General features: G+C 34.5%; 2 protein-coding genes across 5 annotated transcripts; one reads left to right on the forward strand and one right to left on the reverse strand.

Moving 5' to 3' along the window:
* LOC125681824 (uncharacterized) lies at positions 1-5,544 on the forward strand. The gene is made up of 2 exons (XM_048922065.2): positions 1-146; positions 1,546-5,544. The coding sequence occupies exon 2, from the start codon at positions 1,559-1,561 to the stop codon at positions 3,212-3,214; it is 1,656 nt and encodes a 551-aa protein (XP_048778022.2). The 5' UTR covers positions 1-146; positions 1,546-1,558; the 3' UTR covers positions 3,215-5,544.
* Positions 5,162-27,114, reverse strand: LOC125681820 (mitofusin-2-like). Of its 4 annotated transcripts, none has more exons than XM_056160707.1 (19): positions 26,941-27,108; positions 25,460-25,521; positions 25,051-25,272; positions 23,853-23,970; positions 22,545-22,707; positions 21,940-22,061; positions 21,368-21,476; positions 20,183-20,296; positions 19,569-19,722; positions 19,367-19,434; positions 19,120-19,241; positions 17,516-17,642; positions 17,262-17,366; positions 15,389-15,491; positions 13,900-14,120; positions 11,992-12,111; positions 10,494-10,690; positions 8,980-9,114; positions 5,162-8,688 (listed from the first exon to the last, which is right to left on the reverse strand). In XM_056160707.1, exons 3-19 carry the CDS (start codon positions 25,253-25,255, stop codon positions 8,622-8,624), a joined length of 2,250 nt encoding a protein of 749 aa, XP_056016682.1. In that variant the 5' UTR covers positions 25,256-25,272; positions 25,460-25,521; positions 26,941-27,108; the 3' UTR covers positions 5,162-8,621. The 4 variants fall into 4 exon arrangements, with proteins under 4 accessions (XP_056016682.1, XP_056016684.1, XP_048778007.2 ...); XM_056160709.1 differs by lacking the exon at positions 15,389-15,491 and adding an exon at positions 16,512-16,614; XM_048922050.2 differs by lacking the exon at positions 25,460-25,521 and having other exon boundaries at positions 26,941-27,114.
* Positions 27,115-27,348: the final 234 nt, after the last annotated feature.

Genomic DNA, 27,348 nt, shown 5'->3' on the forward strand with positions numbered 1-27,348 from the left:
AGTTACCTGTGTGTTTATACAGGTACATTACCCACCAGGAAATATAAATACCAAACAGAAAGTATGCTTTCCAGCCTGGTGAATATCGGGATGGTGGCCATGGATTTCTTGATCCCACACTGCTGGAGATTATAGAAATATAAAAGGTAAATCATTGTACACCAAAGGTCAAAAGTATTTCCGCACTGCTAATTAATTTTCACGTATACATGTATAATAATTCATTGAATAATACAATTTTTAAAGCACTGATAAAACTATTTCTACTGCAGCTATCACTATAAAAAATTCACAAATCATGCATATCAAATCATCTAGATTTAAATATGTTGACATGCTGTTATGTTTTCTATATATATGTGTTAACAGTTTTTAACACTTGCTAGGATAATCATGTTGTAAGAACTTCATTTGAACTGAATCTTGCACATTTCATATTAGCATTTTAAAAAGTATATAAATAATAACACCACTCTTAAAAAGTCACATTTGTCAAGAATCTTGAGTAAATTCTACATACATGTATATGCTAAAAATTTTATAATGATAACATTAATTAACAAATTTTTGTGAAGTTCTGAAGATTTGAAAGTTGTGGTGAAAATTAGCAATGCGGAAATACTTTTCATAACAATTTACTAGAGCTTAGTGAATGATGCACATTGATTTTCTTCTAACATGATAATGTGACCAGATACATGGTATTACACCTCGTAAACAAATTGTTTTACTGTGTATGAAAGTTCTCTGAAGGGAAATTAACTCAACTGCATCCCAAACTTGCATATGATTACAATGGATTTTCAGGGGACAACGGAGGTGAGCCGGACACCGCAAGAGCTGCGGTGCTTTACGGAACAGGGGTCCCTATCTACCTGTCTTAGGATGAGAACAGGGTCCCTATATACCTGTCTTAGGATGAGAACAGTCCCTATCTACCTGTCTTAGGATGAGAACAGGGTCCCTATCTACCTGTCTTAGGATGAGAACAGGGGTCCCTATCTACCTGTCTTAGGATGAGAACAGGGGTACCTATCTACCTGTCTTAGGATAAGAACAGTCCCTATCTACCTGTCTTAGGATGAGAACAGGGTCCCTATCTACCTGTCTTAGGATGAGAACAGGGTCCCTATCTACCTGTCTTAGGATGAGAACAGGGTCCCTATCTACCTGTCTTAGGATGAGAACAGGGTCCCTATATACCTGTCTTAGGATGAGAACAGGGTCCCTATATACCTGCTTTAGGATGACCTTGTTTTAACTCCTTTTAATTAGATTTCCCCCACAGATTTTATCTGAAAGGTTTACTGAATATAATAACTTTGTTAAAAGTTGTAATACGAAATATTTAATATAAAAGGATTTGTTAATTGTTTACAGACAGTACACTGGTGAGTCCTATAGTAAAGCAACCACACCATTCTGAAGAGTGACAAAAATTCCCATGTACACTTTCTACAATTACAAATAGATCAGCCAGTCTTGTGGTCAATAATTAATTCACAATCATGCCTTTATGGATGAAAATTATCTATTTAATTCCAGCTTCTATTGGACAATGACGACGCCCACCTCCCATGCACAGGAGGTCATCACCTGTGACCTTTGTGTCAAGCCTGCCCAGCAGTTCTGTAACAACTGTCATCTCAGTTTGTGTGTGGACTGTGTTAGTAAACATGTGGACAAGCTCAAGTACCAACCACATGACATCGTTCATTTCAAAAACAGAAAGGTGGCTTTTCCTGAGAGTGAATTATACTCCAACCAGAGATGTGAGGCCCACTGCCAGCAATGTGATGTTCCAGTTTGCCTGAAATGCATATTTGGTCCTCATAATGGACACAAAGTTAAGGATATGCCAGAAATTTTCAACGACAAGAAAAAGAAACTTGAAAAGGAAACCAAAGAAATTGAATCCACTGTTATTCCACAGTACAAGAAGAAAAATGAAGAAACAGAAAGCAAAATATCAATTATAATGGACAAATTTGATGAACTGGACAAAGAAAAAGAAGAGAACAGAAAATCCTGGCACCAAGAAGTAGACACCATTTTCAATCAGCTCGGTTCTTTGATCAAGTCCATAAAAGAGAATCTCCTCGCTGCTCTAAACTCTCAACAATCCAAAATAAAAAGTCAAATTCCAGACATGACCCAAACAGTTCAACAAAACAAAGAAATTATGAAGTCAAACAATGTGTCTGCAGTCACTAATTACAAATCCAAACTCGATGAATACAGAAACATGCCTATTGATATTGATGTCAAACTGCCATCACTCAAAACCAACACAGTCCAAGGGAGAGAACTCAGCCTGGAATTAGAAGAATACAAGGCTAGTCTGACACAGACAAAACTGTCCAGTCTGACAGAGGAAATCTCCTATTTATCTTTACAAAAGCTGTTGGACCAAGGCAAATCAATTTCAACGATTCCTTCTGGAGTTACTCCTCTAGGTGCTGTTGCTTGTGTGGGAGTGGATGAAGCTTGGGTTAGTGGTGCAGATAAAATTGTAAGACGTGTTGACATACATGGGTCTGTACGGGACACTGTCACCACCACATGTAAACCCTGGCCTAGTGACATCAAAGTGACAAGGCAGGGAGAACTGGTATACTGTGATGTTAACAATAGAACTTTGAACATTGTCAGACATGGGAGAACAGAGGCACTGATAACCACACCACAGTGCTGGAAACCAGGCAAACTCTGCTGTACTGAGTCAGGGGATATCCTGGTCTGTATGTACACTACTGATTATAGACAACATAAAATTGTCCGTTATCAGGGACACACAGTGGAACAGGAAATAGATAGAGATGAAGATGGAGAACCAATCTATAAAGGAGGAAGATACCCACTGTATGTGATGGAGAACAACAATGGAGACATCTGTGCCTCTAATAGTAATGCTGACATTGTGGTCGTGGTGGACAAGTCGGGAAGAGTCAGATTCCGATATGACAGTACACCAGCCAGGAGGAAGATATCATTTAATCCTAGACATATAGTGACAGACTCCATGAGTCGGATCATTGTGACAGATTGGAACAATGCCTGTCTACATATCCTGGATCAGAACGGACAGTTCCTGAGATGTGTGGACAATTGTGGACTACATAATGCTAATGGACTGAGTGTGGACAATGAGGGGAGGTTGTGGGTAGGGTTAGCTATATCAGGAGAAGTCAAAGTGATTCAGTACATGAAATAAACACACAATATCACATAATAGTGCTCTTGATACATACATGTTTTAGTGATATTTACACAACATTGTTTTCTATATATTTATTATTAGATATTTACTCCAATACCTAGTGTAGTTATGACCCCCCCCCTCCCTTCAAAGAAGAGGGGCATAGTGCTTTGCACCTGTCGGTTGGTCTGCATGTCGGTTGGTCGATCAATTGGTAAACCACATGTTGTCTACTCAATATCTTGAGAACCATTCACTTGATTGTGATGATATTTCATATGTGGGTTGGTTATGAGTAGAAGAGGACCCCTATCAATTTTCAGGTCAAGGGTCAATCCACTCTGGACATAGGAAGACACTGTCCACTCAATATCTTGAGAACTCTTTGCTTTACAGACATCAAACTTGGTACACTGGTACATCCTAAGGAGTAGATGACCCTGATTGATTATGAGAAGTACATGTAATACCAACCACTTTTTTAAGACAAGAAAATAATGTAAAATCAAATGATAATCCCTGTCCAGCACGACAGACATTAGCCACCCAAGTAACAATATTCCCATTCTGTGGCATATTTCACTGAGGCCCCATTCGATCATAACAAAAGAATCTGGACTAAACCAAGCCAATGATCCAAATCAGAAACGAGAGACGTTTCTCAGAATAACCCAGTGAATATGCAGAAACGCTCAATTTTAACGCACAGCCATAGAATGTGATACTACTCGTGATGGCATTATTAACTATATGTGAGACAGTAATGTCTGTCCTTATTCCAGTCAAATATAACCAGGACTATTTCACTGCAAAAATCCATGTTGCCAACTTACCAAAGAAAACTGTAAAACATGTGCGAACATTCTGGCCAAATGGGATCAAATGCTGTCCATGGATAAATGCGGATGAGAGACATCGAAATCGCAAAAAACAATTATAGACATACCCTTGACAATGAACAAGTTTAAACATATTGTTGTGTATCACTATAGTACATGTTTATATGTTACTTACAATTTTGAATTAGAATGTCGGAGGAAATATATCCTCTTGTGTACGTTTGTTTCACGTCTGTCCGACTGCAATATTGCCGAGTGACAACTCAGGAGTTACCAGAATCATGTTCACAATTCTTTGGTTGTAATTATACCAGTACAGTACAGGTATATTATCTAGCACCCCAGACCACTTACCTGTAATAGTTAAGGTTGAAGTTTTGGAAAAAAACCCAAACCTTATTACCAATGAAATCTAAATGGCCTGCGTGGCACGGAATATGCAAAATCTTCATTATGCAATGGATTGCCAAGTTAGTGATATCATTAATCCCTCGTTACAGAACCATCGTTTTGTTAACATCAGCATTACAAACGTCAGAGCAAACAACTATGCTTCAATAATGTTTTGCAAATTCTTTAATATACATTTTGAAATATTACGGACACATTTTTTACCCCTCCTGGCCTGATATTGTTTGTTAAACATCATTACAAGCAATCTTGTACGCTTTTGTTCTAAAACATTTGACAAAATGGTTTTCAGTTTCAAGATAATTTGGATATTTAATTTTACAGGGCCAGCCTGTAATACTTTAAAAGGATTCACAGCGTGACTTGATTAAAGTTAAAAAAATACCTATCAGGTTTAAGTGAATATAAAACTTCCCATATCTACCATTTCACAAAAATCGGTCAACCAATTTCTGAGAAATTGCTGTCACAAGGAAAAAACTTAAGAATAATAATAAAGTCTTTTGTTGGAAACAGAAGTCTAAGAACTTAATAAGTATATATTTGTACCTACTGCCCTTATTAAAGTACACAAATTGCAGAAAATATAACATTTCAGGAGAAAATTGTGTGATGCTTCTAAATCTGAGTCAATTCTACACAGGAACATATTGACAAAGTACATCTGCATCCTCTGTATCTTCACGTTAAATTAATAAAACTAAATCCTGGAAAATCTTCCACAACTTTATTCTTGGAAAAGTCTAGACAATCATACCTGTGTTGAATAATAAAGACAATTGAATGTCGGCTGATAAACAGTTTTGAAGATTGTCAGAATGAACATTAGCTGTGTAACGCACGAAAACCAAGATTTCAAGGCCACACAAACACATGACTAAATGAAATTAATTTGGTATCAAACACAATACAATGTCAAGTATATACAGAAAGCATATTTTAAAGACAACACAGATTTTATTATGCAGTACATGTATATCATCAAAATCAGCAGCTGTTTCAGGACAAACATAACTGTACACAATCAGATCCAAACTCCAGAAAATGTTGAACTTGCACCTATTCCTGAATTTGTCAGAGCAATTTCAACCCCCAAGACCATTTACATTGTATTCTTATAATCAAAGTTGTTGAGGTTTCTGGTGAAAGTTTCAGTTACTGGTCTGGTGATGTGAATACAAGTATCACATGGGTGTTAACGAAGGCAGACCCCTTAGTATATCCTAATACATCTAGAACATTTGTCCAATTTTAGAAAAAGGTGCAAAAACAAACGTACATTTTAAGGAGTTTTCAACAAAACCAACTATGTGTGTGTGTGTGATGGGTGGCTTGGGGTGGGAGGGGTGGGGATGTAATGGGTGGCTGGGGGTGGGAGGGGTTCTACCTCTCCCATTTTCTTTCCCTCTCTTCTTCCTTACCTTTTCCCCTCCTTCCCTTCTGTCCTTCCCCTTTTCCCCCTTCTGTCCTCCCCCTTTTCCCCTTCTGTTCTCCTCTTTTTCTTCCCCTTCTCCCCCCTTTTCTCTTTCATTCCCTTTTCCTCCCCTTTCCCCCTTCTGTCCCCCCTTCTCTCTCGTAAGTCTTTCCTTCCCTTTTCACCCCTCCCTTTATCTTGTCCTCCCCTCAGTATACAATACTAATCATTCATAGTGGTAGATTGCTCAAAACTGTATCACATTCGTAACGCAGATAAACACAGTACAATTTCATAGCAATAATCACTTAGTAAGACATACTTCAATAGGCATGTTTTTATCATTTAAAATATACGAGATCAACTTCAAATAATTAAATCAAATGATAAGATGTCATTTCATTAACAAAACTTACCTACAAAATTTAATCAGATATAATACTAAACCTAAAAGCATATTAGAAATGACCTTCAAACTGCAAAGATTAAAAAAAATCTACCATAAACTAATAAAATGTGTTTAAATAATCTAACAACTTCATAAATAAAAGTAAAACATACATATTACACGTAGTAAAATAAGCACACTTAGAAAAAAATTCATTTGATGAATGCAAAAACAGTTACTGTCATATAATATTCATATAATCCATAATTGATGGACCTGAAACATGATGGTGTTTTTTAAAAACTATAGATCAATATAACAAAATTAAGTAATTTAAAATAACATGTTCAAAATCACTTCCAAAAGAAATATTCTTTCTTTCACAATTACTTTATCAACTTAATTTCTTCATACTTTTATTTAAAATCTTTCAAATCATAACAAGTACATTGTTGTTCTTAAAGCAATATGAGCTGTAATCAGCAGCAATTTATTTGTAAATGTAATCTGAAATCTACACCCTTTTAGTCAATGAGAAATTTACCATGAAAATGAAATGATACAGTTTTAGTTCCCCCCAAAAATTGTTTTTTTTGGGGGGAAATAAAACATGAGCTCCACAAGATGGGGCATATTCTATCTAGGATCGCAATGAGAATATATATTGCAATGAGTGTCTACAAGCTTTTTCTAAGAAGTCCCATAGTGTTCTTAACCTTTGACCCCAAAATCTATAGGGTTCTTCCTCTCTTGATAACAAAGCTACATGTGAAGCATGAAATCAACCGAGCAGAAAAAATGACTTGTAGACTGTCTACAAGCTCAGCGTTACACTCACACATGAGCAATAAAGGGACCCTTTACTATAAACAGATGTATCCTCTCTTTCTGTGAATTGTGAGGGGATGATAATTATAGTCCAGCACGACATTATTTCTATGATGTACGTGTGGTATACGAGTAACCTTAGCTTGGATAAGAAGTTCTGTGCTCACACAAACATTTGTTAATGCTGAAGCAATGTCTGGAAAATGTGGTCCAAAGTATACATTGATCATTAAATCAGTATAAGATTTATATTCGAAATCAGTATCATATTTGGTTTGCAATATTCAATTAATCAAAATCGAAAACAAAGGTCGATGTGGCCAGGACTCTGCTTATCAGGTAAACTTAATATACATTTTCGTTTTCCTAGCCAACATGGAACTTCTTCATGAATGCAACATTCAGTGTTATTGTGAAAAACATTGTGCCCTACAAATAAGGTTGCCTATAGATATGATTTAAAATTATTTCTTGCATGAAAAAAATATAAAATGGACATTTACCTCCAATTCTTTGTTTACCGCTTCCTTGATGATCAGTCAGATTTGTAATAATTGCCGGAAGATAATTAGTGACGTTCAGGGAGATGGCATTGCATTTGACAAATTTTTTCTAACTACACGTGGATTTAAATAGTAACCCTCAGATAACCTTTTTCCAATAAACATAGGTCAGATAATAAACTGTCTAAAAATCTGCATAAAAAATTACCGCCGATTACAGCTCTATCGCTTTAACTACAAACAAGAAAAGATACACATATCTATGCATGTAAATTACCAAACAATATAAATAGAATACGCTCGGCTGATACAGCTACAAGTACTGATGGAAATCTGATCATGTTGTAGAATTTCTTTTTGTCCTATAATATTCAAACAATGCCTGGGTCTGCTGCTGCTGTATTTCAGAATAACTCTGCATGAAAAATCAATGCATACACCTAGTATCACTCTGCAAATGGATCAATCTATCTTTTCAACATTTGCATAAAAAAAATCTGTAACTACAATCTTTAGCTCACTCCCATACATTCATTAGTCTTCAAATGATGTACATGTAATTTACACAGATTGTACTTCTAGTATCTGCATCAGGAACTTCCGGAAAATTGACTCAGCCTTTCTCAACACAGAACTATGACTATTCAAAAATTGGTTACTTAAAGTTACTGAAAAAAGAACAATACACAGTGTATTCAATGAATTCTACATATAATTATGATAGTTTGGATATTATTACAAATAAATAAGATATGTAACTGGTCTGGTCCATTAATCACAACTTAAACCAAAAAAAAAGTTACTTGTACGTTCCCATAACACATAGAACTAAATTACATGTGGATCCTGATTAAGACTTCTCGTCACATTAAGCTCACGACATGAAATTATGACACATCTTTTTCCCGTCTTTTGGTTTGCTGCTACATTTATAAACTGAAATTGACATGGTAGCATTCGCTGTCTGTTGCTGTAAATTTTGCTGCATATTTCTCCAAACAATAGCAAGCTGTTCACAAACTTTGTTTCTTTGATTTCATTAAAAGGCTCCCAGAAATTTCTGAATAAAGCTGTCCAAATTTTTATCTAAGTAATCTGCCTTGTTCCTGAAAACAAAAGTAGATTACAAATATATAGACAATTATTAAGTTACACAGAATCTCCATGTACATGTATAACATGTTGAAAAATGAGCTGCTTATTCAAACAAGAGAAATCTTTCTTTTACAACTTCATTTTCACCCTATATAAAAGAACAGCAATAAAAGATCAACATTTTGACTGTTAAATTAAACAAGAAATGTTTTAGAAACATATTTGCCCCTCCCCCTTCCTTCATTTTTAAAACACATGTGCTAGGTATTATATTTGTTTCAGGATTATCTCCCCTGCTTTACCTCAGTGTTTTTCCTTTAGAACTGATGTCCCGTAGTTGTGACACAGCCCTGTCCAGTTCATTGATTTCCTCCTCCAAGCTTTGTTTGGAAATATCTACCTGATTACACAGTCTAGCAAACGTGCTGGTTAGTTCTCTGTAATAGAGGTCACAATAAAGGTCATGATAAAGTGCTGGTTAGTTCTCTGTAATAGAGGTCATGATAAAGTGCTAGTTAGTTCTCTGTAATAGAGGTCATGATAAAGGTCATGATAAAGTGCTAGTTAGTTCTCTGTAATAGAGGTCATGATAAAGGTCATGATAAAGTGCTAGTTAGTTCTCTGTAATAGAGGTCATGATAAAGTGCTGGTTAGTTCTCTGTAATAGAGGTCACGATAAAAGTCATGATAAAGTGCTGGTTAGTTCTCTGTAATAAAGGTCATGATAAAGTGCTGGTTAGTCCTCGTAATAGGTCACAATAAAGTGCTGGTTAGTTCTCTGTAATAGAGGTCACAATAAAATTCATGATAAAGTGCTGGTTAGTTCTCTGTAATAGAGGTCACGATAAAGGTCATGATAAAGTGCTGGTTAGTTCTCTGTAATAGAGGTCATGATAAAGTGCTGGTTAGTTCTCTGTAATAGAGGTCACGATAAAGGTCATGATAAAGTGCTGGTTAGTTCTCTGTAATAGAGGTCATGATAAAGTGCTGGTTAGTTCTCTGTAATAGAGGTCACGATAGAGGGCTGAGCTGCGTTCAAGATCGTAGCGGCTAGACTAGCTGCTAGGCTAGATATCTACTAGGTATATTAAATGCACTATAGGAATTAACGTTTGTTATCCCTGTGTAGGGCTAGCCTAGCACATCATTCAAGATTGTAGAGCTACTGAGCCCTACGTAGCCCCTACGATCTTGAATGCAGCCCTGGTTAGTTTTCATAATAGAGGTCACGATAAAGTGATGGTTAGTTCTCGTAATAGAGGTTACGATTCCCATCACGTCCAAGTTTACATCCATTAACTTTTTCAACATTTGATGACCTCATGGAATGAACATCACTTCACTATGAGCAGAAATTTATTACAGACATGTTCATGCTAACTGTATGGTACCAGGGGATTTACAAGTTTGTACATGTATTTACTGTATATTTTCTTGCACAGGTATTTTCCTACCTTAATGCACAATGTACTTTTGTAAATTCAAGATTTATTTTGAATAGGAAAACAAGTCTGTAGACATAAAATCAATTCACAATACAAAGCAAAGCATTCCCTACAGGACTCCTCTCACAAAGGGTTCCACTCCTCTTACAATGTATTAAAATTACATAGACACTAACTTAACAATTCAAACCTCTTCATGTAAGTATACTTTAAACAGTCTCTTTTTGAAATATGAGACTTACTGTTGTACTTGATGGCTTTTTGAAATACGAAACTTACTGTTGTAATTGGTGGCTACAGCCTCATTATGAAATAAAAAACTTACTGTTGCACTTGGTGGCTACAGCCTCATTTTGAAATATGAAACTTACTGTTGTACTTGGTGGCTACAGTTGGCACTAGTTAGATCCACTATCAACTTCAGTTTACTGGCCACATAGTCCACATACTGTTTTTTAAAGGCCCTTTCTTTAGCCTTGTTAGTCCAGGTCATTCTCTCATAGAGATATAACAGGCCATACAGTGCTCCAACCACAGCAATGATACGCCATCCTGTCACCTTGGCAACCTACAGAAATTTGAATTAAACACTCAGACAAAAAAGGTCAGTTACTACATATTCTGATACCAGGAGAGCAGATACTGTGAATTCATGAAAAACCCTTTTATTTTTCAGCACACTGTAGATGTGGTACTTATTTTAGCATATTCAAAATTCAACTAAATTGAAGCTCCTGCCACTGTTCAGGATAATAATGAAATTCAGATTTAGTGCAACCATAAATAAGCATTCTTGCTTCATTACCAAAGGAATTGGAATATGAATTTCACAACATAAAGCAAACATACAGTATATGTGAAAAATTATATAATTTATCCTGCTTAAGATGAATTTGTGGATATATGATTGGACAAAAACAAATCAAATAGTGCCCTGCAACTTTCAATACACCTTCTCTGTGTAAAGGGTGTATTAGTTTGTCACTTACGAATCACATGATGCCTTGGAATTTCAATATACCCGTCTCCATGCTGGGTTATATTGGTCGAACAGCTACTGTAACTTAGGTATTCAGTGTATGTCTGCATTCAGTTTCAACATACATGATTTGTTTATTTGATTTTAGTGTTCATATTGCATGTTCTGATGTTTCAATAATGTGATTACATGATGTTCAATGTGATACATGTATATGGTGTTCAATTTCATAATTGAATGATACACGTTCTTATCAAAGATGTTACTGAAATCTGATAAAATTTTTAAAGGCATTCAGTGGAATAAATTCAGTTTGGGACATAATGCGGAGTCATCCAGGGTATGAAACAGGCTCATGTCCCTCGCCTCGCCCTGTGCAGATTCCATTTCACACCCTGGATGACTCGGTATTGCTGTGGAATCATTTTAATTCATGGGGGCCAATGTTCGTGGGCAAGCAAAATTTTGCTGGTTTGTGGGGACGTAATTTCGGGGGTAAGCAATACAATGTCATTAGGAGAGATGACTCTACTTGGTTTAAAAAAAAAATGTTCAAGGACACGTATATTTGTGGGTAAGAGTGACCCACGAAGTCAACAACATCAATCCCCCACGAACAATGATGATTCCACAGTATGTCCCGAACAGACTGTGTAACTAATAATACAGCAACACACACTGATAACGAAGTCCTTTTTGATTCGTTATAAACGTAATTCGTTATATCCTTTGAGTTCATAATATGTTTTACGTCTGCAGGGAATGAAAATCACTTTGCTTTATGCGTGAATTCATTACAAGTGTATTCACTGTAACCGTGTTTTATTGTATACATGTAAATGAAAACTGTATTGAGTAAATGCATGACACAGAAATAAATGTTTCCTCACCATTCCTCCGATTATGAGTGCCCCCATTGTTGTCCTGGACGACACCGAGGCAAAAGTCGTGATTACTCCCACTAGAATCTGGTTGTTATCCTGAAGCTGAGCTGGGATAGGTCGGGGAATCTATAAAAGCACAAAAAGTTTATCAAGGAGGAATGATGCATTGTCATAATGGCTGACATTGTTTTGAAACATGAATGAAAATATAAATATCAGCAATAGTTGTATATTCCTTTCAAATCTAACTGCCTAGTTGGGTGCCTCAGTAGGTTAACATGTTGACTGCTGAACTGTAGATATCTAATTCAAGTCTAGCAGGGGTTTTAATTTTTTAAAAATATTTTTTACTAAAACTGTATTTTTTCACTAAATGAGGCAAATTTGAAAGTTTTCAATTTCAAAATATCATGATGTATATCCTCCACTTTCCATACACTTCTCTCGTGTGATGCATCTTCTTCATTTACACGAGTTTCACATGCATTTTCTAAACATACTGGTGTTTCATCAATAATAAAATTTACATTCAAGGATATTCCAAAACTGTATACATTAAACAGGCATTTCATACTTGTAACTCTGTGTGATAGCTATGGAAATATTTTACTTTTGAAGCAAATAATGAAAAAGAAAAATATATCTATAAGTGCAGGTACACATTTATCCAAGTAATATATTCGACAAAATCAACAAGAGGTATTGTGAGCAATGCTCACTAAGATTACCCTCGTTTACCCCAATCTCCCAAAGGGTGTTGTTAATAGGTATAAATTACCTCTTTCATGAGTGTAAAAATATGGTATGCCTTTGTAGAAGAAAATGGAAGATATAGTCCGAACACAAATCCATGGCATAAACCTATAATTTTGACCTTGAGATCAAAGATCAAGGTCATAAAAAGGTCATTAATGTACATGACACATAGTCTCATGGTGATACACCCATGTCTTATGACTATGTCAAAACCCTATAATCAAGTTTGACCTTAAGGTCAAAGTTCAAGGTCATACAAAAGTCATGAAGGTACCTGACACATCATCTCATGTGTGAAATATGGTATGCCTATGTCAAAGAACAAAGAAGTCATGGCCCTGACACGAATCCATAGTAAAAACCTTTAATTTTGACCTTGAGGTCAAGGTCATATGGAGGTCATGAAGGTACATGACACATCATCTCATGGTGATACACTCATGTGTCAAATATGATATACCTATGTCAAAGAACAAAGAAGTTATGGCCAGGACACAAATCCATTGTAAAAACCTTTAATTTTGACCTTGAGGTCAAGGGTCAAGGTCATATAGAGGTCATGAAGGTACTAAACACATCGTTTCATGGTGATCCACCTGTGTGTCAAATATGGTATGCCTATGTCAAAGAACAGAAAAGTTCTGGCCTGGACACGAATCTGCACAGACAGACAGATGGACAGACAGACAGACAGACAGAAAGACTGATTCCTATATAACCCCCCTGAACTTCGTTTGGGGGGTATAATAAATTTTCTTTGATTCTAGAGCCATTAATCCAAAATAAACTTAACTTTGATGTCAGTGTACATTCATCATGATGACTAACAGAAAGTAAGATTAAGATCAAGGTTGAGTTCATCTCAAATTTTAAAGCCATGGAGACTCCAAACAATCTTGACTTACTATATTACCCTGTCCAGTGAGTGAGCAGAATCTGGACTGTTCAAACACTAACTCACAGTATTGCCCTGCCCAGTAGGGAGAATCTGGACTGTTTAAATAGTAACACAATATTGTCCTGACCAGTATTAAAGGAGTATCTGATCTGTTCAAACACTAACTTACAGTATTGCTCTGTCCAGTAAGGAGAAGCTGGACTGTTCAAACACTAACTTACAGTATTGCCCTGTCCAGTAAGGAGAATATGTTAACTTACGGTATTGCCCTGTCCAGTAAGGACTGTCCTCATTCCTTTAGGACCGAGGAACCTCCCCATAAGAGCAGAGATTCCAAACGAGAACCGAAACTGGATATCCTCCTGGAACTCCGCACAGAGGTTTCGACAGTCCAGGCGGTACGCTATCTCAAACTGGCTCTTTGGTAAAACGTTGTCCAAGTTTTGTTTGGTTTCATCAGGTAACAAGGCAGAAAGGCGATCTGCACACGACAATATCCAAATTATTACCTCCTATTGTCGATAAATTCAACTTTTGAATAAAATTCAATATTGAATATTTTGATTTTAAGACATGAGTAGTTACATTTTACAGTACTAAATGAATGAAAATGAAGATTAAAATGTAAACAAAATTAATTAAAAAAAACATCAAAAGCATTAAAGCATGACAAAAAGTTCTACAATTTTAAAACCTTTAGGAAACTTTGGTAGAGTTCACAAGTCTCAATTTGTCATTTAATCAATTGGCATTATTGTAAAAAGAGTTGACTGAGAATTCCATTTTAGCAAGTTGTCATTAATGCTAATCCTCAACATATTAATAATTACAGAATTCAGAGTAAAAAGATTCATGTAATATACAATCTCATGTCAGATAAAACGAGTACCTAGTAAAGTATGTATGTATATGTCTACATATATATTGAAAGCTATACTTTAGTTAAGTGTACTAATGATAGTTTATACAGAACAATCATACCAATGCATGCATTTATTGATATGACCCATTACTTAAAATTTTCGCTTCAGAATTTGGTCAAAATGACAGATAAAATTTACTGATCTGTTGTGTATCTTCAGTTGATAACTTTGGCCGAGTATTTATTTATTTGTTTTGTATTATTTATCTTTATCACACAACAGTACTTTTCCCAGGTTCATAACACAGGTTGGAAAAAATGATATGAACTCGTAGCACAGGTTTATAAGTATGCAAATTAGGTAGGTCAATCATTCATGCGCCACATAAACAAAACAGCATGTCATCCTTTGAAATTGTCAACATTGATGGTAAAAGATCTTGTTTTGTCACCAAGGTTGTTCCAAGAGGATTTTTTTGTCTTTTATGAAGTGGAAATAATTTTAAGTTTCTTTAAATCGTAATGTAGCGACGACGTGACAATCAAATTGAAAGCAAAAAATTTCTGTGACATTCGGGTTGTAAAATAGACAGTAAATTAATATGTGCATTTAATGATAGTTGTGTGATAAATAGAATCTTATGTTCGTTCTTAAAACATATGAAATTTATGAAATTCGTTACCGAATTTGAATATTTCCCTCGCCAAGGCTTGGGAAATATTAAATCCGGTAGCTAATCTGATAAATTTCATAGGCCATAAGCACTTGTTCAAGATCCTCTATATATTTGTTGCCTATCTTTGGTTGAACAGAATGTCCAGCTTGAGAAGTATTTATTTATTGTGTATCTTCGGTTGAACAAGTTTTGACAGACAAACTTTGTTACCTGCCATCTGACGCTGAGTTTTCTCTACAGTGGACTGCAGCACATACGAACATCGACTCTGTAAATTTTTACCTATAGTCTCCTCTACAAAGGCATGTAATTCCTACCAAGGGGAGATAAGGAGTCAAAATGAGCAGAACAGTATGAATTGAAAGTGATAAACTGAACCTGTATATGTACAACCCAAGGCAAAACTTTTTCTTGTATGAATCTCTCTAAATAACTTGTGAAATGTGAACAAGAAGATCTGATAAATGTTATTTCTATAGAAAGAGAAAGATTAATCCTATTTAAACTTTAAAAAAATTAAAGAATTATGAAAAGATAGATTATCACATATTAAGAAAGATTCATACCATTAAAATAGAAAGCAGGTTGAGGCAGAGAATAAAATACACGGTGATGCACAGAAGCAGTTCACTCCAAACCTGGTTTTCACTTTGGTGAGAAATACATGTCAGCTGTCATCACACACATACAGATTTACATTTCCTATATTGATGCCTTTGATATTTTTACAAATTGTAATGACTGGCATTTCCTAATGAAAGCGCTGCTGTTGTAACCAATGCACAATGAACTAAAATGTACTCTAACAGTTGGGAATTCCAGCAGAAATGAAAGTAGAATGTACCTATATAAGGAATAAATTTTATTTTTGAAAAGCACTTCATGAAAAGTATGGAGTTCATATGCTCATGTATTTTCAATTTTTAAATATAGTCTTCACTTAAGTGAAAAACAAGCGATCATTATATTGTCATGAACCGTTTGTGAAATATTACTCTGTGCCCCACACCACAAACTGTGATACTAATAAAGGGAAACATTATATCACACAAACCGTCAAAGAAACAAAAGTCGTAATACAGCACATGCTAGATCTCACATTTGTCAAGGAAGCATGGAACCTGATTTTCCCTCTCATTTCTGTATGTTACTCTCACTATCAATTTTCTGATAAAAATTTAAAACAATTTCACATATACTTTGTGACATTGCCTCATCCTGTAACATCAAGAATCTCACAATAATGGAAAGACGCCAATACATATGGTTACTCAAATTTCCTGAAAAATCAGATCCCACCTTCCTTGTACAAAATGGCAATGTTGACCCTTACCACACATGTGCAATTCTACAGTTTGCACAGCCTTAACAAGTTGTGCTGTGCATCTCCCTGTCAAATTTATCTTGATGCCCTCCTCCACATGGGCATGGAGTTCCTTAGCAACAAGTAAACAAGTACAATTGAAATTCACCCTTCTCTAGTGATATATACTGTCACTCAACACCCAACGAAACAAAATCTAAGGGCTCATGTGACCCTCTGTCACACAGATGTACAGTAGACAGTGGAATAGTTTAAACTTGTGGGGGTCAATTTTCATGAGTTATCCAGATTTTTCAGTTTTGTTGGATGTAATTCTGTGGACATGCTCTCTGGACATTGAAACATTATATAAACTGTGTATTTTGTTGTGGTTTCAAATTAATGGGATAGGGGGTATCCACAAACACAAGCCCCCCCCCCCCCCCCCCCCTCCAAAAAAATCTTAATGATTCTAAAGTACATACATCCATATGTGTGTGTGTGTGTGTATTTATTTTTGTTCTATTATTTCATTTCCATTCTGCTGCTTTTTAAAAAAAATAACAAAATGTACATGTTCTTTTAGACACACACACACAAAATAAAATTCATTACTACTGTATACTGTACATAAATTCATCCAATGTATGTACATTTAATTTAATAGCCTGGATTGGAAACATATCTGAGACTTCACCAGTACATTGTCATTAATAAACACTATGAAAAATTCTTTTACTGACTTTCTCGCATTTACCAAGCCTTGTCTGCTGAACTTACCTTTTTATACACTCTTAAAACCATTTCATCTGGATGGAAAGGCCTGTCAAACTCCTCCACTAACACAGACAGACGGTTAATCTCCATATTCATGGCATAAGACACCTGCCAGCAAAAAACAATTATCTGATTTAACATCAAAACAATTGCTTTTGTTCTTCTCTAAAACAACGGGTAAGGTAAACATATCCCCCTTCATCACGAAGCGTCATGTATGCTGGGGTACACGCGGTAACAGCTGACGATTTATTTACCTTCCTGTCCACTTCTTCTACCATTGCTTTGATTTTATCCTTCATTTCCGTAGTTAGTAGCAGGGTCTGCTTCTCCAGGAAATCCAGCTCACTTGACTTCTCTCCCCTTACGTCCTGCAGCTTATTCCTGCATATACATGTATAATTAAATGGAAGATCAACCTGTTAAATTGCTACAAGCTAGGCTTTTGTCAAATTCAATGTATGGGGAATGGTGAATGACATGTCTGTCTAATGAGATGCTAGAAATCAATGGCACTGCTAGTGAATTAAGCAAGTTGTAACAGTAACTCTGATTGAAGCAAATTGTTAAAACTGAAACTGACTGATTGATTGCGGTTTTATGCCATTTTGGCAATATTTCAGCACTGAAACTGAACTATTACTGACGGTTCACTTCATCAGTACACTGTATAACATATTCGAAAATTTCCACATACAAACACGTAATTCAACACCAGGCATTCCATTCTATTGTATTACTAATCTGTATTCTGGATGCTGCCTAATTAAAAGATTTTTTTCTAGTATACATCTAGGTTAGAAAAGTTTTTTTGTACATATCAATTTTGTATATAATTTCTTTTATCAAGACATGAAATATGCCATTAAATTTGAGTTTATAATACAAATACAATGTATACATGAATCAACATAAAATATTTACATCATCATTGACCATGACCTCAAGGTCAAAGATCAGGGGCATGTGTCTGTGCACTCTAACCCTGTCAATTAAAGAAATTTATTTGATAAACCAGGATTTGGCTAGTTGGAGGCATAACATTGCACTAACATATCCTATTACTCAAAAACTTTGTAGGAGACAAGAATTCAATAAAGAAAAGAAGCCAAATGTTATCCTACTATCAATACACCGTCATCCAACATCAGGTGTAGTTCCATTGTAAATAAAGTCTTTTTAAAGGGACATTAGAAAAATATGACTTTGACATACACATGTACATCTATCAAATACTTGAAAGACTGGATATAATTTACCCATTGTTTCTGATTCAGGTAAAAAAGACTGGAAATAATTTACCCATTGTTTCTGATTCAGGTAAAAAGGACTGGAAATAAGTTACCCTTGTTTCTAATTCAGGTAAAAACGACTGGAAATAAGTTACCCTTGTTTCTGATTCAGGTAAAAAAGACTGGAAATAAGTTACCCTTGTTTCTGATTCAGGTAAAAACGACTGGAAATAAGTTACCCTTGTTTCTGATTCAGGTAAAAACGACTGGAAATAAGTTACCCTTGTTTCTGATTCAGGTAAAAAAGACTGGAAATAAGTTACCCTTGTTTCTGATTCAGGTAAAAAAGACTGGAAATAAGTTACCCTTGTTTCTGATTCAGGTAAAAAAGACTGTAAATGAGTTACCCTTGTTTCTAATTCAGGTAAAAAAGACTGTAAATGAGTTACCCTTGTTTCTAATTCAGGTAAAAAAGACTGTAAATGAGTTACCCTTGTTTCTAATTCAGGTAAAAAAGACTGTAAATGAGTTACCCTTGTTTCTGATTCAGGTAAAACAGACTGAAAATAATTTACCCTTGTTTCTGACTAGAAATAATTTACCCTTGTTTCTGACTAGAAATAATTTACCCTTGTTTCTGACTCTTCTGGTAAGTTTCCTCCATTATACTCTTCAGACTGGATGTTATGTTTCTACCTCGTTGTGAGTGCTGTTCAAATTTTGTCCTCACAGCTGACTTCGATATACAGACCTGAATAACACAATGATAGAATACGTTCATTAAATTAAGTACGACTCCAGTGGTAAGAAATTGTCATGTAAAGTATACATGTCCCATTGTCACTATGTATGATTTGCTGGCAATAGCAGTCTTACCTCAAAGGCAGTCTCAAAATTTGCAAAGGCAAAAGCTCTTTCTTGGTAATTTTTTTGAAGTGATCCATCTAGAATTAAAATGCATATAATCAAATCATCTGTAATGGATTATCCTGAACCTAACACATCCTTGCCTCAGGTATTCTATATGTATTTCAGACATCAAAATCTATTTGCTGAAAATTTCATTGGTCAAACTCACGAGGAGTGGGTGTCTTGTTGTCTTCGTGCAAGCGAGAAATGAGCGTTTCTTTTGAAGAGACGAAGAAGATCCTGTTTTTGGCTTCCTGCCTATCGACGACCTTCAGTTGGTCTGCCAGGAATTCCACATTCCTCTGGTAGTGCTGCTCTTTCACCTGATCAATTATGGAGTATGCTTTATACACGTATAATGCACCATCACTAACTGTATAGTAAAAGTCTCTCTTTTTTCATTTCCAGTAAAGGTACGTTGAACACCTTTGTAATTGTATAAATATGATTTCATTAAAAAATTTGAGTTCTATATAACTTATTGGTGCAATTTTGATGGGATTAAGAGGGTTATATACCCCTTAATTGGACATTTTCACCAAAATGAGGTTGCTTTGTGCTTTAGGGGGGCAGAAAAAGTGCCATCTATGATTGCAACCCCCCTTCCCTTTTAAAAATATCTAAATCTACCCCTGCTGTTTTTTCATCAAGAGCCAATGACTTGGAATTCTATGATTAAAAGTAAATAAAATATTTAAATCTTACTATAAATAATTTCTATATATCTCACACAAAATTGTATGAAAATTTAAACATCAATTTACAATTATCATGATGCCATACTTGTTCAATTTCCTCCAAATCATCCTCGCCAACAGAAATGTCCCATCGGTTTTGTAAAATAAATATGTTGGGTTTGGACAACCGGGAACTCACTTTGTGGAAAAAATTCTTTTCCTGTCAATACAATAACATGGATCACAGATATACATATAATGGTATATTTTACATACATAAATTAACATCTAAATTTGCAAGATCACTTAACACTTATAGAATTACTATTAGTGGTGAATAATTGGGCATCATCAAAACCAACATAATTTGCATATGGTAAACATGCTGTTTGAGAAAGCTGCCAACATATGTCTATTTTTAAAAATTCAAAATTCAAAACCAAATCAGACTAATTGTGTTTGTGTTGAAGAATTTTCCAAACTCCATTGTACCTATATACTCTTAGATAAAATTATTATGGGTAGATTTTTACAATGCATGTTTTTGCTTACATCTAAAACTGAACATTCATATTTTTCCGATTTAAGTTTTTTTGTCTCTATTAAGAATACCTCACATGAAACTTTAAACATTTTTAATTTTACCTTTCAAAAAGGGCAATTTGGACATTCTGGCATAGAATATACATGTAAATATATTTATTGGTTATGTACATGAAAAAGAACTTGTCTGGATCAATCACCTATTGTATGTATCTGTATAGGGAACTTGTCCGGATCAATCGCCTATTGTATGTATCTGTATAGGGAACTTGTCTGGATCAGTCACCTATTGTATGTATCTGTATAGGGAACTTGTCCGGATCAATCGCCTATTGTATGTATCTGTATAGGGAACTTGTCTGGATCAGTCACCTATTGTATGTATCTGTATAGGGAACTTGTCTGGATCAATCACCTATTGTATGTATTTGTATAGGGAACTTGTCCGGATCAATCACCTATTGTATGTATCTGTATAGGGAACTTGTCTGGATCAGTCACCTATTGTATGTATCTGTATAGGGAACTTGTCCGGATCAATCACCTATTGTATGTATTTGTATAGGGAACTTGTCCGGATCAATCACCTATTGTATGTATCTGTATAGGGAACTTGTCTGGATCAATCACCTATTGTATGTATCTGTATAGGGAACTTGTCTGGATCAGTCACCTATTGTATGTATCTGTATACGGAACTTGTCCGGATCAATCACCTATTCCTTGATCGGACTGTACATGTACTCACTGTTTGCATGAGTGTGGACTCAGCATTGGCCACCAAGACAAAGACATCAGCATCCAGGCAATATTTGTCAATCCAGTCATCTAAATCTGGGGTCACATCAATGCCTGGACTGTAACAATTCATTAAAATATTTATCAATCCAGTCATCTAAATCTGGGGTCACATCAATGCCTGGACTGTAACAATTCACCAAAATGCTTGACCTTATTGCCTTACTTTGTTTTGGTAAATATTTAACAAATATTGAATGTTGTATAAAATATATTTCAATGGGTCACCTTCAGCATCTTTGTTTGCCCTCTCCTGACTATATAGCTACAGTTTGGGTTTGTATGCTGACAAATTTTTTCTCTTTTAAAATATTTACTGTTTATATTTAATTGTTTCTTCTAATAATTTACTTGAAAATGAGGGAAAAGACGTACATACTGTACCTAAACAATTCTTGAAAACATCGACAGAAATTTAAAACCTCCTGATTAAAATGGATAGACAAACTTTAAACTTTGGGACATATACATGTATTTCAGTTGGTCAGACTAAAGCAAACAATAAACTTTTGCCTAGCTTACCTGTCTAAAAATACGACATCTTCTCTCAGAAATTTACACTTCTGTTTTGGCCACAAGATTCTAATGAGGGAGTTTTCCTTTAATTTGACTTTGCTTAGAGCTGAGGCCAGTTGCTTTATATCCTGAAATACAAAATCATATTCCACTTCAAAAAATGTAAATTTCAAATTTCCCCATGGCCCATGTTGTGTCCATCTGACACTGGCTATGGGCCACGGTCCACCCTCTTTCTCATATCAAAACAACTTTTGTGTTGAATATCAGAGAGTTTCTACTGCTTTTCCATCATATTAATGATTTATGTAAACTGATTGGCTGTATAGCTTAAAGTTAATAAAGAAATGAAAATTGAAAAAGATCTATATAGGGCAATCGGACGAATGGACATGTTAATCTCAATAGATCTCCAAATTTAGGTTTGTGAGAGTGGGGTATAAAAACTTCTATGTACATTGAAAAAAAAGACGATAACAATTCCCGCAATGGCCTTCCAAGTAATTCGTTTTCAACAAACACAGGATAGTTACATTCATTCTATACATGTACAAATCATATCAGATCATTGTCAATACAAATGTCATTTCTACTAATCTCTGAATATTTACATGAATACTCTTTTGTTGATCCGAATCTTCCGTTAACAGGAATCCGTCTGAAGACTCACATCCTTCTACCTGGATAAAACAATTTGTAGTGTGGCCAATTCCGCTGGGCATTATTTTGTTTCTCAACATTGCGTTGATTGTTGTGCTCTTGCCATTGGAAGTCCTACAGATAAAAATAATTTGAATGTCCAAAAGATAAAAATAATTTGAATGTCCTACATATAAACATAATTTGAATGTCCAAAAGATAAGAATATACTTTGAATATGAAATACATTGTTGAATAAATACAATTCATATGTCCTACAGATAAATACAATTTGGATGACCTACATATAAATACAATTTGGATGTCCTACAGATAAATATAATTTGGATGTCCTACAGATAAATACAATTTGGATGTCCTACAGATAAATACAATTTGGATGCCCTACAGACAAATTAATTTGAATGAAATAAACTATGGACACTGTCAGCTATATCAGGCTCTGTATATACTGTGGAATCATCATTATTCATGGGTGTTAATATTTGTGATCATCCAAAATTTTACTGGTTCATAGGAACTTCATTTCATATGTAATGTCAACCCCCAAACCAATCCATGCTAATTGGTTAATAGACACTCAAAGGAAAATTGCACAAAATACTGATACAACTGACATACTGTATTACTAATCTGAAATCATGATAACAACATTGGATTTTTTCCCCCAATAATTGTTTTTACTAGATATCTATAGTTCTGAGAACCATCTTCAAAAATGAAGGTGGAATTGATTGATAATGCACATATTGATACACAAGCTGCATGTAAATTTATTGTGAATGTGACTTCAGTCTGAGAGCGAGGATAGTCAGTTGTCACATATTGTATTGTGTTACACTGTGGCATGAGTCTGTACTTTAACTTCACTTTAAAGACGCAAATAAAGTCCCAGCATGCACTAGTCTGGTCAGTATTCTTTGCAATGATTATTTGTTGCAAAAACATTGAATACTATGTCAGTAGCTGTTTAAGAAATTTCAATAAGAGGGAAGAAATATCATAGCACATGTACATGCATTGTTCATCATTAACTGATATTGTGAGGTCTCCCACTCTGTCTTATTACATTAACTGATATTGTGAGTTCTCCCACTCTGTCTTATTACATGCATTGTTCATCATTAACTGATATTGTGAGGTCTCCCACTCCGTCTTATTACATTAACTGATATTGTGAGGTCTCCCACTCTGTCTTATATTAATTGATATTGTGACGTCTCCCACTGTCTTATTACATTTTTCTAGACTGATTTTACCTTCCAAAAAACACCACTTTCATGTGATCCCTAGTGAGGACTTCAATGATTCCATTGATCATACTGCCAAACTCATCCACTGATTTAGCATCTGCACACTGACATGATTCAGGCAATTCTGTAACAATGCATTAATATAAGAACGATTCACAGACTATCAGAAAATGTAGGGGTCAAAAGATAAATTGTGATGCAGTTGAATTGCAATTCAGGGTCTTCGATTCATTCCTGATCAATTTCAATTCAAATCCGTTCAAAAAAATTAAAACATACAATCCTTTCAGTATGTGTTTACAAAATGGTTGCATGTTAGATCCGCTCACATACTCGATCTAACATCTAATTTTTATTAGATTGACAAATTCCCAATATGGGAACACTTTGGTTTACTTTAAAATGACAAATCTAATCACAAAGACACAAACTATTTTGTGTGTTAATATTTAGATTGCAAAAAGCAATAAATAAATTTAAAGCATAATACATGGAACTTAATGAACAGATATCTATATAATATATATTACAATTGAACTTCAGTATCTCGAACACCAATATCTAGAATACAATAGATACATGTATGTTGAAGTGATTCGGAAGTCCAAACCACTTATTCTTTAAGTATTTTACCCTCGATATCTTCACGTTTTTTCTTGATCCCATTGAGTTCGAGATAACAAAGTTTGATTGTAATTGTATGTTTATATGGAACTGAATAAAGAAAATTCAATGAAGACTATAATTGTATCGCCATTTATATCAAATTATTATGGTGCTATATCTGCATCATTTCACCCCAAATCAACAACTAATCAAATTACAGGGCAATGTGACAACTGAAAATTCATACATAAAAATTACCAAGGATACAATTCATAAACCTACAAATGCCAAATGGGAATAATTGGGTTTTTTATCACAAAATGGCAACCAAGGATGGCAAACTGTCAATATGTCTCAGGGAAAACAGCATTTTCCGATTTGCTGTACCTTAATGACTTGGTGCATGCAAAAATTATATTAGAAAATTTATTCATAAGTCTTAATTTCAAAAGTTACATCAAAGTATACAGGGAAGACTTCAACAGATTGAATAAAATTTTGTCAGTCAATTAATAGTCTGGTGTCTTTGATAAAGACTGCGGAAAATAAACTTTTAAGGAAAAGACTGTGACTTCCACTTATGTCAATGAAAACATACCTTTAAGAAATTTTTGTGATTCTATGACATAGTCTGCAATATCCTTAAACACATCATTGATACTTTTCTTTGCCTCCGCAAAAAACTTCAGCGGTGACTGTGATCGAACATGTTTTCCATTTCCTAGACTCCTCTGGTCCACCCTGTCTCCTTGGCCTCTCTGGGATTCGTCCATTGAATATGCTTTGTCTAATTTCCCTGACATGATACTTCAATGCATTTCTGAATTTAAAAATGCTGTGTAAAATTTTCTAACAAGCAAATTTATTTCTCCGTTACATTTGTGTTTCCTAAAAATGGAAACATTTCATGGAGTCTTAGACATCGTATTAAATTAATTTAAGTACTAAATCATAATACAACTGTATATAATAGTGATCATACACATGTAGAATTAGATATATGTTACCTTATTCAGGACTAGAAACCTCAATTTATCCACACATAATTTGTTGTGAATGCCCAATAAATCTAAATTGTAAAATTTGCTACTTTATTTGCAAATTTTAAATTATTGGAATCAAGCAATAGTGCATATATATTTAATCAGTAGTGATGGGGAGTCTGTATGTATGAACCAAATCATCTACAATATCATTAGGATTTGTTGATAAAATATCAATTTGTAAAATATAATTTTGCAAGTTTCCCAATTTTCAACTCATTTCAACTTTTGTATTTTGCATTTTACAAGTAACATACAAATACATCAAACCATGTTTGGTGGCTTTCCTCATTAATTTTTTTTAAACCTCAAAAGCAATAGATATTATCTTCATATAAAAATTCATTTGCTTAAGCTCAAATGTTATCACTCCCAGTTTCATGGGGAAACTCACTGTTTTGAGACAGGCTAAGAATTAAACCACAAATAGTGCAGTTTTTCATAGCTTTTATTTAAAACCTCCAAAACCATTATTTAAATCTCCGTGGTATGTTAATCTCTTTGAATTTTGCAGACAGTAGAATTAGAATTGAATGATTTATGGCTGATTTTTATATTTCAGATTGATTTCATATTGACCAAGTGGAATGCCATTTCAGGCAGTTTAAGTTAATTCATACTTGTGAAATAAGTGAGAAATTCAATTAACATTGTTACTCCTAATTTCTAAAATATTAAGAAATACTTATGACCGAATATGATAGGACAAATGTCCAATGAAGTTGCTATAAACAGCATGTGAAACATCTACACATTGATGAAAAACAGCCATTAATCATTGAATCAATTTTCTATCAATAACAATGAAACCTTGGGAATACATGTATAGGAATACACCAACACCTTATAGGCATTTTTTTAATTGATACATGGGTGTTTTCATTATTTCTTTGTGTCTACAGTAATTACTTTGTATTTTCAGTGTTTCAACAAATTCCATGGACACCCCACCCCCTCTTCCATCTTTATCTAATGTTATGATCTTACCCTTTAAAAGATGCCAGATCAGTACAGAAGATGTATATGAGTTACAAACTGTTGCATAACTATTACTTGGTTTGCAGTAAAACTCTTTAAAAGATGCTTTTTTTGGAGAAATTGGGTAATTCTGATGAAATTCAATCAAAATGAACTTCAATGGTTTGAATACATTTACTGGTACATATTGGATTATGATTTTTTTTGGAGGAAATTCGAATTGCATCTTTTTACTGCCAATATCATCCACAAAATTTTGCAAATATTCATAATTGAGAGTTCATTCTCCGTTTGTGCAATTTCCATCCACGCAAAATTAAGTATCTTGTAAGCGACTGTGTATAAAAATCGTCAGAACATGACTATCCTTGCATAACGGATAACCTGTTAACTGAACTTCAGTCTGAAGGACAAGAATACAGCTAGGTTCTGAAAGTGAAAGATTGTTTTTGTTTGACTTCACGTACCTTTAAGCTTATCAACGTCCCTGGAAGAGAAAGCTAGTTCTAATACACGTTTTTGAAATTTCAATTACTTTTTTCAGACAATCATTATTTATCACGCAATGCCATGCCTTTTCCGATGTATTTTTTCAGAAGTACCTAAATCGAAAGTAAAAAAAAAAAAGAAGATAACTCATACGTAGTTGGTTTAAGCCATTTCGATTTTTTTTTTTTTTAATCTATTAAATTTGATAATTATATCTCAACTCAAAAAACATTAGTTTCCTTTACTATAAAATCTTTAATTCAAATATGAAACAGAAATATATTGAATAACGTTTAAACCACACACATTTTTGCCTGCTTTTATTTTTCATTTCTTACATTAGTGTAAACCCAATCTAATCACGTTCTTAAAAACGTTTTATTTAT

Source organism: Ostrea edulis, chromosome 1, assembly GCF_947568905.1.
Source record: "Ostrea edulis chromosome 1, xbOstEdul1.1, whole genome shotgun sequence".
Lineage (NCBI taxonomy): Eukaryota > Metazoa > Mollusca > Bivalvia > Ostreida > Ostreidae > Ostrea > Ostrea edulis.

What these genes read in the sequence shown, in the direction of transcription:
- LOC125681824 (XM_048922065.2), top strand. Translation starts at nt 1,559, where the DNA reads ATGACGACGCCCACCTCCCATGCACAGGAGGTCATCACCTGTGACCTT.
- LOC125681820 (XM_048922050.2), bottom strand. Translation starts at nt 25,255, where the DNA reads ATGTCAGGGAAATTAGACAAAGCATATTCAATGGACGAATCCCAGAGA. An exon ending in ATTTTGAGACTGCCTTTGAG is followed by an intron (nt 19,242 to 19,366) that starts GTAAGACTGCTA and finishes TGTGTTATTCAG; the next exon opens with GTCTGTATATCGAAGTCAGC. An exon ending in AACTCAGCGTCAGATGGCAG is followed by an intron (nt 14,121 to 15,388) that starts GTAACAAAGTTT and finishes TGTCGTGTGCAG; the next exon opens with ATCGCCTTTCTGCCTTGTTA.